General features: G+C 34.5%; 1 protein-coding gene and 1 long non-coding RNA gene across 2 annotated transcripts in view; one reads left to right on the top strand and one right to left on the bottom strand.

Annotated features, from left to right (window-relative positions):
* The window catches only part of Apoltp (Apolipoprotein lipid transfer particle), a 53,302-nt gene extending 41,732 nt beyond the window's left edge, over positions 1 to 11,570 (bottom strand). Inside the window, exons 1-12 of the mRNA XM_019047709.2 lie at positions 11,070 to 11,570; positions 10,419 to 10,463; positions 9,349 to 9,509; positions 8,505 to 8,650; positions 7,643 to 7,784; positions 6,394 to 6,546; positions 5,683 to 5,896; positions 4,610 to 4,725; positions 3,946 to 4,070; positions 2,342 to 2,476; positions 1,476 to 1,680; positions 468 to 598 (exon numbers count right to left, since the gene is read on the bottom strand). Coding sequence (XP_018903254.2) covers positions 468 to 598; positions 1,476 to 1,680; positions 2,342 to 2,476; positions 3,946 to 4,070; positions 4,610 to 4,725; positions 5,683 to 5,896; positions 6,394 to 6,546; positions 7,643 to 7,784; positions 8,505 to 8,650; positions 9,349 to 9,509; positions 10,419 to 10,463; positions 11,070 to 11,160 — 1,664 coding nt within the window. The 5' untranslated portion in view covers positions 11,161 to 11,570. The remainder of the gene's footprint in view (positions 1 to 467; positions 599 to 1,475; positions 1,681 to 2,341; positions 2,477 to 3,945; positions 4,071 to 4,609; positions 4,726 to 5,682; positions 5,897 to 6,393; positions 6,547 to 7,642; positions 7,785 to 8,504; positions 8,651 to 9,348; positions 9,510 to 10,418; positions 10,464 to 11,069) is intronic.
* On the top strand, positions 4,601 to 9,366 carry LOC140225293 (uncharacterized). The gene is made up of 3 exons (XR_011900420.1): positions 4,601 to 4,740; positions 5,681 to 5,827; positions 9,228 to 9,366. It is a non-coding gene; the product is annotated as an uncharacterized lncRNA (long non-coding RNA).
* Positions 11,571 to 13,579: the final 2,009 nt, after the last annotated feature.

The raw sequence follows: 13,579 nt of genomic DNA on the forward strand, positions 1-13,579 counted from the left end.
ATGATATAGTAAGACTGATAAAGTAGAAATTATGTGTATCAATTGGACATATTTCTGTCAAACGGAACTAAGCGCCAAATCGAGTTCCTTTTGAGGATTTTAGAATCCCGGATAGCGCGTTCTGTCAAACGGAAGTAAGCGCCATGGAAAAGCATTGCAAGTATAGGACGGAACAACAGCGCGTTTTGCAACACCCGCCAATCCAAGCCCCCCTCTCCCTTCCTCCCCCTATGGCGCTTAGTTCCGTTTGATAGAAATACGTCCAATTATGAAATTTATATTGTAAACAATGGCTAGTAAAATTCAGGGCAAGCAGTTTCTTGGCATCATTTTCGGCAAAATCTGCAGAACACAGACTCTGGAAAATGTTCATCATGATCACTTCATGCCAAGGTGCGCTAGAGTATTTTAAAGGGCTAAAAGTAGGCAGGAATCAACGAACATCTGAGAAGGAAGAAATTGCAAACCTGTGAGCTCCAATTGCAGCAACTTTAATGTCCACTGGTACTTTTTTTCCAACAATTAATTTGTTCAAAAGTTCGATTATCTGTGGATTACTCACACCTGCATTTCCAATAGCTTTCAAAGCAACACTCAACTACAAAAACAAGAGGAAATCATATTAACATTCTTGACATGATGTCCGAAAAAATATGTCTTGGACTTTGCCTCAATCGATCATTTTTCAACTACCGGAATGCAATTGTAAGATTTCAAGAAAAACCAAGTTATTCAGCCTGTTGTCAATCCTTACATTTCATTATATGTAAGCTTATTCAGAGGAACTGATTATTTTACATATATACATTTTCTTTTTTTAAATTCTAAAGCTTTTAAAGAAATTGTATCGCACAGATCTTCACAATTGTTCCAAATTCAACATTGTTCAACATTAATTACTTTACTGATTGGTTTCAATGGCAGAAATTTCCTGATACCATTCTGGGTTTTTCATATTATCATTTCTTTTGGTACCAAGTCCTATTACAGGAGGGCCATTGCGTTTTTGTCCTGTGCACTGTTATATAAATTTTGTTACTCTTTTGAAACCCGCTCACAAGTAACAGAATATGGAGTTATAAATAATAGGTGGAAAGGGGGTGAAATAAATTTTTCAACAAAAAATGTTAAATATTATGGAGCTAATGGTCAAGACTTCGCCTGCTGAGGGGTTCTTAATTTTTATGCATCATTTCTTGATCAACTGGAGGGTAGAAACAAGTTGATTTGCCATCGGTGTCAAATGCTAGTTTGCCAGTATACGCCCAACGCAACACCGAGGGGTTACCGTGGTGGCCATAAACCTGTTGTAGAAGACAGCATGTTCAACCCAAAGATTGAGATGAACACAGGAGAGAGTGCATTGAAAAAGTTGTCTTTTCACCATGGCTGCATACGAATAAGAAGTTATGGCTCCATAAGATTAACTGTTTAAAGGAAAATTCGTTAAAATGATTGAAGAACTGTTCACTTACCCCTGTACTATAGGATTCTTGTAAAATGCTTGAATTAACCATGTTTTGTAGGTGCGATGTAATGATGCTCACATTGTGCTCATTTTCACACAAATTCCACTTGCAGAAAGAGTGAATCATGGATGTTAAACTCAATAGAACAGCCTCGTTTTCTGGATAGTGTTGCATTAGCGGAACAGCTACTGACACAATTTCATCATTTGGCCTGAGAAATCACAGAGACAAAAAGGGAAAAAATAAAATACCTAAATCATTGCACTTAAAATAAAGTTTTCAGGGTCTTCTCCTTTAACAAATACTGTGAGAACATAAATGGTTCAGGTTTTGGCATCCACTCGGGTAATTCAAAATATTGCAAAAAATGACTTTAAAATGACATACGTCTGAGGTGTAACAACCTTAAAGGTTAAATAAAGTTTTACAAAGATTCTGACATTAGGCTTGTCTATCAACCCATGCACCTATTCGGAATTATAAAAAAATTGAAACAGCACCCCAGTTTTGCTTAAAACAAGTGAGCTCACTGCAAGAAACAGGAGAATATTCAGAGACAAATTTTTTGAGGATAAAAAAAAAAAAAAAAAAAATAAGCAGACAATGCATCTCATCTGATTAAAAATTATTTATCTTGCAATAATTTTAAAAGTCTTGAAAATAAATATTCTTTTTGATAATCTCATGATACAATTTTTGACAGGGAGGTTTAAGTTATCAAATCGTGATGCTGGATTTCCCGTACTGATGTATGAAGTTTCTAAACTAAAGTTTAAAAAAAAATCTCAACTTAAGGATTGAAGGGTTGAATTGAGGCTGTTTCCTTGTTAACTTTATCGGACACTGAAAAAAGGTATGCATTACTGAATCACCTTGGAAAAATGGAGAGAGCAAAGAGCCATTCATTGAAGACAACATCAGAGACGTTTTGATTTATCAAAACATCTTTCATCAATGTGACTGCGGCCACACTTCGAAAATAAGGTAGGGCATCTTGCACATACTTCCTGTAAGAAAACGTAAAAGTATCACTATTAGATGTCACGTCTGATCGATAGTGGGGTAAAACATCCAATGAGCTCATCTACTGATTGAGGGGCTTGGAGTACAAGCTGCATGAGTGAGTTTTTGCTATTTCGAGAAATATGCGTTTGAAGTTTCAAAATTACATGGATCCATATGGCGGAAAGAAAGTTCAAACTGACGATTTGCCGCTTATAATTGGAATTTGCAAGTGAATTTTTCACAGAATATGCATTAAGACTAGTTTCACTTGAAATCATTAATTTTTCAATTTTTTAAAAAAACTGTACTTATGCGCCTTGCCCTTTAATTTAGGTACTTAAAATCGTAGTCTTCTTTGTTATAATATGAATTATTCTCAGTCTCTTCTTTAGGGTAAAAAACAAAATAGGACTTTGTAGACTCTTATATTTAGTTAAACACTTCACAGTGTGCTTTTTGCTGTTTAGAATCTTATAACTTTGGGTTAAATGGGCCTGTTGCAAACTTTTGCTAGAGCAGAATGAAGAGTTGTTTCCTATAGATAATGCCTCAAAAATCACGATGAGCGCATCGGCAAAGTCTGAAATGCACTCATAAATTCAAAATCTGCGTAAGAAATTTGCGTTATTTTGAGCTTCCCGCTTCAAAAACGATACTACTGCACAGGTGAACATTTTGTTAGAGGAGTCGCTCCATCGTCGGCAATATTCATCATGGCCGACGCTTGCGCAGTTCCTCGCGTAATTCGAGGAGAGTTCAAGGTCAATTAAGGCGGGCGAGGAAAATATGAACGTAAACACGCCGATTGTTATATGGTTTAATCCTGTTCAGGTGTTATCTCGTCCCATCACACGTGTTTTGGCGGACTGGCGTCGGCCATGATGAGTATTGTCACCAATGGAACGACTCCTCTAACAAAATGTTCACCTGTATCGTAGTATCGTTCTCGAAGCGGGAATCTCAAAAAACCGCAAATTTCTTACTCAGATTGTGAAGTTATGAGTGCATTTCAGACTTTGCCGATGCGCTCATCGTGATTTTTGAGGCATTATCTGCAGGAAACAACTCTTAGTTTTGCTCTAGCAAAAGTTTGCAACAGGCCCATTCTCTTCTTTTGTTAAGGGCATGCCGACGTGGTTTTTTGTATTTGTTCGCTAGCAAAAAAAGGACAAACTTTAGTGAACACTTACGAAAACTCTAAAACAAGATGAAAAAATGTTGATCTACAGGAATGCACACAACCAATGTGGATTGTACATACTTAAGTCAAGAGGAAGATGGACGTGGTTTCTTTCGATGGAAAAGCGTCCAATTTTATGTTACTTTGCAGATGTCGATTTGCCATCAGTTTACATCAGAGTTTGATGTCAGTTTGCTGATATCAAACTCATGAGCCTAATGTGGCACAAAATATATTATGGAGTTGATTTTTTCTGGTGAAGAATTTAATTTAATTTTTTTATGAACTTACTTTCCAAAAGGACAAATTTTGTTTGATGTTTGATGCAGTTCTGCTAGAGCTTGATACGACAAATGCTTTGCAGAGTGGATGAATTTGTTGTAAACATCTGGCAAACTGTGCTGGAACTCATCTGCCTTTCAAAGAAAAAAAAAAGGACAAAATAATTCAAATTAAAAGGAACTATAAAGAGCTTTAAACTTAAGATAAAAGTAAAATATGAACTTTTAAATTTTTCGTTAAAGGATGAGCTATGTAAGAATTAGATGGACAAAAGAAACTGACACCAACTAGCAAAATACATCTAACAAAAAAAAAGTAACAGTTTCAGAATTTGTCAGCTCGAAAAATGATAACTAATAATTAAAGGTGAAAAAACTTACAAATGAGACTCATTTTTTGACTAAAAATTTTCAAACTGTCTCAACCTTGAACTGTTTCTACACTGTAAGCTTTGATTACCTGAACACTTTTCTGAAACCAGTGGTGATATGTAAGAGTTGGCAACACTGAGTTATATCTATTTAAATTTTTGTAAAACAGTTGGTGCTGATATCAAGTGCCTGTCTCGAATAGAATTGATTATTTATAATGGATTTTAAGAGAGTAAAGTTGTTTCGCCAATTTGCAAAAATCACAGTGCCTGAAACTAAAATTTTCACCTGCTGAGTGTTACCTGATCTAGACGACAAAGTTGTTTCAAAAAGCTTTTGCTTTCATGGAGCTCATGTACTTCTAATTTTTTAGGCTTTTCGTGATCAAACAAGAGAGAAACTCGTTTACCGATAGGACCTGTAAAAATTATTGGTAATTAGAAAATTATTTAAGGATTGGGTTTTCTATGATAGTCAGAATATTCAAAAGCTGAAAATTTATGACTTTATTTTTAAATTTTACTGCAGATGAAAGTTTCCTCTGGGTATAAACGCTGCAGTATTAAAGCTTCCTTTTCTTTCACAATACATTGATGCAGCTGGATTTCCGCATGAGCCCCAGACAGCGTTGATTTATATGTAAAACAGGGCTCATGTAGAAATTGAAATAAACCCTAACATATAGAGTGTGAAAAGGGATGTATGCCACTGCTGGCGATCAAAGCAAATTGTAAGCGCAGGCTCTAATATTGAAGTCATAACACCTCTAGCGCCAGTTAAATGTAAAGTTTTTTTAATATTTCAATTTTTGGAAAAGAAAAAAGGGTTCTCTGGACAAGCTTTACAGAAAATTTAGCGAATTGGATGATGAAGGTGGCTCAACTGCGCTGGTCACAGAATCGTATTTTGATGATTTTAGATTTTACATCAGTAAAAACTAATGGCATGCGTCCATCCGCCCGAACACCAAGTTTCTGAGTCAAATATGTAGTAACAGAGCCCGATTTTAGTAAATGTAATTACACCAACAAAAGACAATAGACTACCATAATCGACACATGTTTCTTTCGACGAAAGCTTCAGTTGAAGTTATGGTATAAATCATTGCTACACGATACAATAGCATGTCATAATAACTACGAAAGTGTGTCAGATGGACAATCTTTATGGTAATGCAAACAATAGTATGGTTCTTTCTTTCTTCCTTATTCATTTTTTAGATTCAATTAATTTAAATCCTTCGACATTTGTATTCTCTTGACATTATCAAATGTATTCTGGACCAACATTTATAATAAAAGGTAAAAAATCAATTTTTGGCTGATTGCATGCAACTGATATTAGGAAAAGTAATTAATTTGAATTGCTTTCAGACCTGTTTCAAATTTCTCGTCCAGATCATACTCAGAAACATACTCCTCGTCCAAGAGTTGAAGTTTTTGCGACACCGTTGTAACTGCGTTGTGTGACTGGTTGAGCAAAGGCTGAAAGGAATGTGTCTCTTGGCACGCTACTGTCAGGTACACTCCGTGATCAATGTACTGTCTACATTCAAGAGTAGCTGACATGGGGGTCCACTTATGGTATTTCTAAAAACAAAAAAAAGAATGTTCGAAATTTAAAGAGTCGAAAGTTGACATCACTTTAAATTCTATTTGGTATTTATTTAAGCTATTTTAAAATTCTAAAATTACCTACAAAGAACCTCTTTTAGTGCTCAAAATTTAAAGTTTTGAACTTCATTCTTCAGAGTTGAATCCTGTTAAATTAAAGGGCTTCTACAAAAATTACTGACAGTAGTTTAATCAATGAAAAGTCAGTAAACTATGTATGTATAATTCAGGGAATTTTGAAACCTAAGAAAACTTGTCCTTCTGAAAACAGACTGATTCACTGGCTGTGTCATTATTTTGATGTTTGACATTTTCTTTTTCCGTGGCTCCAATGTAAGCAAAAAAATAGCGAGAGAAAAAGTTTAATTTCATGTGTGTACTTTAACATTTGAGCACAGAAGATCTGGAAAACATATTTTGAGGCTGGCAAGAGGGTGGTGATTACAATTATTAATAAAACGAATAGCTCTCACATTTTGGAATACATATGGTGAAGTTGGTAGAATTGAGTGAAGTTGGTATCGAGCATTGCAATTCTGGATATCTTTCTTTTTGCTAATGATTAAAACAGTTCCGTTAACATATTCCAGATGGTATTTGGTTGGACACTTCCCATTCACATCGGTCTAAAAAAAAGTCAACAAAATAATTTTCAATGACAGAAAACTATTTAAATACCTGCATAGCTGGTAGAATATATCATACAAAAGAAAATGTTCAAAAGCAAGTTGATGTTCAGCACATATGTACAAGTAAACTTGAGAATAAAAGTTGGTTCATTTCATGAGAAATAATTTGAAACTAAGGTCTCTGTTTTAGTGCTTCTTTAATATAGAATAGAAATATACAAATTTAACAGAAGTAGGATTGAGGATTTTTACCAGTCAGAGACAAAGGAACCTTGATTTGTATTTGAATTTTTTGTAGAGTTGGAATACAGAATCGTTTTCAAGATTTCGACGGAAAACTTGCTTAATTTTTTTGAGGGATAATTCATGATAGGTTAAGATCATTTTTCTCCCAAAGGAGAATATGAGGTTTCTTTTAATATGGCAATTTTTCATGTTGAACAGGGCAGATAATAATGTTTAGTCATTTTTCTCGAGAATTTTATGAACTAGGAACTTCAGACTGACATAACTCCAGCTTGAATTGACATATTTGGCGGTTTTTTGTAACAAACTTTCATCTATGGTTTGGTATTTCCTATGATCCCTTTTCCTATGAATAGTCACAATAGGCCATTAGACAAGGTCAGAACGAGAAAAAAAATCACTAGGTAGCTTTTCAAAATCTTACAGAGAAAACGGTCAATCCGATGAGAAGTTGGATAGTCAAATCCAGAACGAGATACTAACAAGTACTTTAATTTATTGCAGATCAAATGTATGTTAAATTATATAACTGATGTCATTTATATTTTTGTTTTTTAACCAAAAATCGATTCTCAGACTTCCTATGGTGTAAATCGTTTTCTTCTTGGAATTTTTGAGAGGAAACTTGATGCACGAAGCTTTAATTTAGACGTTGGCGAGAGGCCCATTATATTGATTTGAACAATTTGCTCCAGGGTAAAAAAAACTCTCCGTCCTACCAAGTGACTATCAAAGGTTATTGATAAAATATGCTGACAATTAATCCAAATTTACACTTGACGAACCTAAGACTTCTTTGGCAAAGACAATTGTACCTACGAGAAAGGAGAATATTTTATAATTCTACCTCAATAATACTAGAATCCAGATCCAATCTTTTCATTGTGTTCTGAAAGGCTGTCAGAATACCTCTTTTGATGTTCAAAACCCAAACAGGTTCATCTTTGTCTGCACATAGTTCTGTTACATGCCCCTCATGAAAATGAAACCTTTAAACAAAAGATACATCTGCTATAAAAAGTGAATAGTTTGTAAAAAACAAAAAGAGAAAGAAAAGCAAATCATCCATTCACCCTTGTGTATGCTTTTGCATAAATGGATTAAACATTAGCTTTGCTTTGAACAGCAAAATTGTATTGTGCAGTAGAACTTCAGTTATAAGACTCTACATGATAAACAGTTGGGATGGATGTTCTGAAGAACTGCAATTTTTTCCCTCTGATATCCTTCATCAGGTTCAAGTTGCATTTTCTTTCGAATGATGCAATTACACAAACGTTTTAAACAAAAAATTTACGCAAATGGAGCAGGATAATACAATATGTACATAATCAGGATACCGCTGTGTCATGTGGGTTAGCTTCTGGCTACTTGTAAGATTAAATTGCTCCTTCGATAGATATTTGAAAACTTCATTTCATTTACTTACACTATTTAGTGGAATAAAACTAAGGCCATTTGCAGTTCATGATGAAGAATCTACATGCACTCCATAAAACTGGTCAGAAAAAAAAAATCATTTTTCGCAAAAAGGTACCGAGGACATCGTGAGAAAATTATTGCATACATTCCTCATTTAGGTGTGCTTTAAGTTATTTTGTAAAGGAAAAAAAATGTTGGAACAGTCTTTATGACATTTCGATGCTTCTGGTTCCTTTTTGCAAAATGCAGAGCAACAGAACGGTACCTGTGAAGAAATTTTATCTTACCTTAACTTTCGTTGCGATAAACTTTCTTCAAACTGTGACGAAAGATCATCAGATTCTTCTTCAGACTTTTCTCCGAATGCGGATTCTGGGCTATCCTTTTCTGCACTTGACACTCTTTGAGAATTATTTATGGTGACTTTGTTTATCTGAAGTGAGCACACAAGATAGAGAAAAAACTTGAGTTCTCGTAACATAAACTTAAATTGTGATGTTTATATTATGCTGTCTTCTTTTAAGTTGCCAGAATTGTTTCAGACTGGATTTTAGTATGAGAATAGAATAATACTCACCAGCTCAGGATTGATTTTAATGGGTCAAAATTAAATAAATAAAGCTTTAAAGTTTGAAAATTAAAAAATAAGAAAACCAATAATATGATGGCCACATTTGAGACCAGACCCTTTGAAGTTTGAAAAATGTACGTACCAAAAAGGGGTCGTTCATAAAATACGTAACGCTCTAGGTGAGGAGGAAGGAGGAAGGGGGGTTCGAGGAGAGCACTAAGCTATTTTGTTCTTACGTATAGAAAGAAAGAGACCTATATCACCAAAGTATTACTGAAGGAAGAAGGGAGTAAAAAAATCCTAAATTTAGCATTTAAGTATTTTACAAACAGCCCCAAAGGCCAAAGAAGTCTGAGTGTGAGCTTGCATCTTTGACAACTTAGTAATTTTCGTCAAACAAAGTTCAAATTATCCACATTTATTTCCTTAAAAAATATAGGTCAAAGCCTTATTGAAGAATTTGCTCTGGTCATACTCAACTGAACACGTGAAGAGATCAGTTTCAAAACCATTTGGGAGGAAACCAAGCATGGTTTTTTTAGTCTTGACATTCAGCTTACCTGTAGCTGACCGGCGCATGAAGACTTCCAGAGTAACTCCAATTCTAATTCAAACTGGAAGGAGGAGGCATTTTTTCCGATGCCAGCAAATTCAGTGGCAACATCAACGGAGTACTTGTAACGATATCGATAATTTGTTGAAAATTTGAATTTTTTGTTGGCTGCGACAAAAAGGTTTTAAACTTAATTAATCCAAGGAAGATGTTTCATCATATTAACGGAAAAACATGAATGTAACTTGAGACATTCTCAAAAATGTATCCAACCGTAGAGATGTGTCATGATTTCTTTTCAATTACAAACAACTCAAGAAAATGCCTTGGTAACCGTGATTTTTTCACCTCTTTTTGAAGAATAATCTGTGAAAATTGTAGGCAATATGGTCCTTGTAATTCTCTTAAAAAGAAATAAAAACTAGGAGTAAACAATTTTAAACAATACATAAGATACAAAACGATACCACTATCCAACCATTATGTACCCGATTTCTCGGCAGCTGAATTAACTATCGGCATCATGTATTGAAACTGAAAGCCTCTCCTGCTTTGCAAACTCTTTAATTTGCTTTAATCACCCTGATTTTCTCAAACCAAGTTCAAAATTTGCTCATAGGTATGTATAATGAGATGATAGTATGAAGATAAAATTTTTTAGGTAGAGATGTTAAATTCAGTGAGAGGAACACTCCAATAGCTGCCTAGAACTGCTTCAAGATGTATCGACGAAGATATTTCAGATCTTACCGCAAAAGATTGTTCTCTAATTCCAAGCGGAAGATTTATGGATGAAATTTGTTAAACTGTTAAACAATATATGAGGACTTATTTGTAACAATAGCGGATGTGAAAAATTACCTTTTCGAAACATATTAAAAAAACTGTTTTGTCATTGAGAAAATTTTGAGAAAATACTTGAGATGTGATCTTCGAGAACTGTACATTATGCCAGAGCCAAACATATTGAATTTTTGTGTAAACAAAACAGTTTTTTAAGCATGTATCGAAAAGGTAATTTTTCACATCCGCTATTGTTACAGATAAGTCCTCATTTGGAGATAAATCAATACATACCTGGACAGGTTAAACTTCCACAAAAAGTAGATTTTCGTATCTGGCCTGAAAGTAAAAAATATGGTGCTTGATGAACAAAAAAACTCAAGAGAAGATTTTACAGAGGGATGTTACATTGCAGTTGACTCATGAGCCAAAAATATGCATTGTAAAAAGAATTATCTAAAACACATGGGTCACAAAAATTATCTTACCTCATGTGAATAATTCCAAACAATTTAAAAATATTTGACTTGCACACTACCCTCTCTCAATTAAAACAATACCAAAGTCGATCTAGACTCCAGAGCATTAGGGTGAAATTAATTCCTACAAATTTTTCTTTTATCTTTTTATCACCTTTACTTATGCAGCGCAATTGCATTGAACATAGGAGGAATTTGGAAAACAAAAGTACTTCTTCTTTCTCTATATCCATGATTGAAAAACTCCTTCCTTTAGTCTTCGTAAAATGAATTTGGAGCAGAGAGAAATGCTTATTCCCTTGAGATCAACTTCTTTCTCTTAAATTTCCAAATGGACATTGACGTTTGCTTGAGAAGGGATTAAAATAAGGCTGAAAAGACTCTATTCAAGATTTAAAAATACAAAAAAAGAGAAAAAAAAATGAGGGGTAAAAACCGTCTGTAACATTTACTTAAAGAACCTTACTTGAAGAGGCACCATCAATGAGGTAATTGATGAAAGCCAAGAAAACACAGGAACACAAAAAAAGTGTCGATCGATATTTTAAACCTCTCATTTTTGGTGATGAAAAGGAGACTGAAAGATTTTAATATCAATTGGGAAATCACTGAAGTTAGCTAAAACTACATCACTGCACAAAAGGGACGGTTGAATCAAGAGAAGCCCTTGAGACCTTTTAGATTAAATTTTAGTCATTTCAGGGTAAGAAGCTTGACTATAAATTATATCACTTTGGTTGAATTTCATGTCACGTCAGTAAGCTTATCAGTCACAAAAAAATTCGAAAAAATTTTGAAAATCAAGCGAAATGAGTCCACACATTTCTTAGGCACTTCTTGTTACTGTAGAATCACAAAAAATGGCTCCTTCATTTCCGGAAAAGAACTTTCGGCTAACTGAGATGACAAATTTCACAATCAGTGGAAAATAAACACAGGTACAAAAGTGGGCTAGGTGCACTTAAAATTGATTGCTAGACAAAATCAACTAGACTAGACCAAAAAAAAAGAGAGAAGACTTGCACCCAAAAACATGATAAAACTACAGGTCACATGCCAGATAGTTGGTGGGGGGTAAAGTTCAAAGATTACCCATTATCAGGCTCTGAATGAAAATTAAAATTCTTTCATGGCTGACTGGAATGGGGGGGACTTTGACAGACATTGAATTATTCTTGGAATTCCCGATGATTAAAATATCTTTTTGTCAGGATTCAATAAGAACGCAATGAAAAAAAACTATTGTGGTTACATCCGTTGAGTCATGAGAGAAGATATCTCTGCCTTGCAGAGAGAAAGGCATGCTATAAAAAAGGTTGCAGCTTGCAGGGTAATGTTTTCTTAAACTTTAAACACTTCATTAGGTTCATTAAACAAAACACAATGAGCTGATTGGTGTACTGGATAGTTTGAACAGTCTTTCCTCAACAGTTTTTATGAAACATTTTGCAGCAATGATTATTTTATAATAGATACTGTGGGTAGGAACCGAGTTCCTTTTCTGAAATAGTTACTTTCAGAATAAATTTTCTTTGTAAGTTGATATTTATTTATTGACCAAGGAGACATCAATATGCAACGCAAACTCATCTGAAATTTTGCTTATCTTCGTCTACAGCAGTTCTGAGCACTAAAATAAGAGGGTCTTTTCGAAGTAAGTATCTTCTTGCTGTAACTTCAAAACTACTATATAAAATTGAAATCTCTATATATTTCTTTTTGAATAAACTCTTCGCATTCTAATGCCCTTAAGTTTGTTCAATTTGGTCTACTGGAATTCAATTGACTTGTCTTTCATGAACCCACTTCCGTACCAAATGGGTTTAAAATTTGACGCTACTGTTTTGACCAAAAGTTGTACCAAACCTGACACAAAAGTGGATAAAATTAAGCAAAACAGTCACATGTATACTGTGGTGTTTCAAAAGTTCATCTCTAACTTCAGTTTTATGGAAACGAACCGACTGAAATCTTTACTCGAAAATTAGTGCAATGTTCCTTGCCCAAATGAAGATTATTTTCGCCGAATTTTAAGCAAAAATGTTGGTTGGTTTTCTTCCAAAAAGTCAGGAGATGAGATTTTGAGACGTGGCAATCTAGAGGTGACTGTTTTGTTTAACTCCATCCACTTAAATTAAACAAAACCGAAAGCACACTTGAGTGACTTCACTTTACTTTTTGATGTAGAAGTTTCTTTTTTGAATGCACTTTCGGAAACACTTACTCATACCCGCGGCATATAATTCCTCATCCTGATTTCTCAATTTTTTGTGAGGACTTCTTAAACTTCATCATTGGTTCCGAAGCTTTTGACACCATGATGAACCTCCAAGCTTGGAAAAAAGTTGATGCCACTCCAAGTCAGAGCTGATGAAAACAGAAAGTAGGAAAAATTCTACAAGTCGCGACAGAACGCCATGACATTCGCTCTAGAGACTGGAACTGAACTGCCTCTCATCCCCTGAAGATGATGGAATGTGTTTAATACTTTAAGACAATTCTAAACGATCTAAGGACGAGATCCGCCATGATGTTGCCCTGCTTCATAGTTTGTGTCTTTGAGAAGCAACGATTATCGTCATGTACAAGTTGATTCAAGAAAGTGATCCATAACGTGTAGGATTATTAATACTGAGTGGAATGACATCAAAATAAAGATTCATTGAATATTCGGAAACTACCATAGCAGACGTCGCCTCTTGACTTAATGTGTAAGAAAGAGATAGCGTTGTAGTATTACACATTCAATCAATGGAAGACGTCAGTTATGTTAGTTTCCAATACAGATTTTCAATGAATCCTCACCAATTTGATGTCATTCTTCATTATTATTGATGCTAAACGTTGTGGATCAGTTCCTTGCATTAACTTGTACCAGGGTTGCCACAGAATTTAGAAAATGAAATTCCCTGACATTTCCCTGACACATTTTGGTAAAATTCCCTGACAATTGAAGATATTATGTTGGAGTTTTTT

The sequence above is a fragment of the Bemisia tabaci genome, chromosome 8, assembly GCF_918797505.1.
Source record: "Bemisia tabaci chromosome 8, PGI_BMITA_v3".
In the NCBI taxonomy this organism is placed as follows: domain Eukaryota; kingdom Metazoa; phylum Arthropoda; class Insecta; order Hemiptera; family Aleyrodidae; genus Bemisia; species Bemisia tabaci.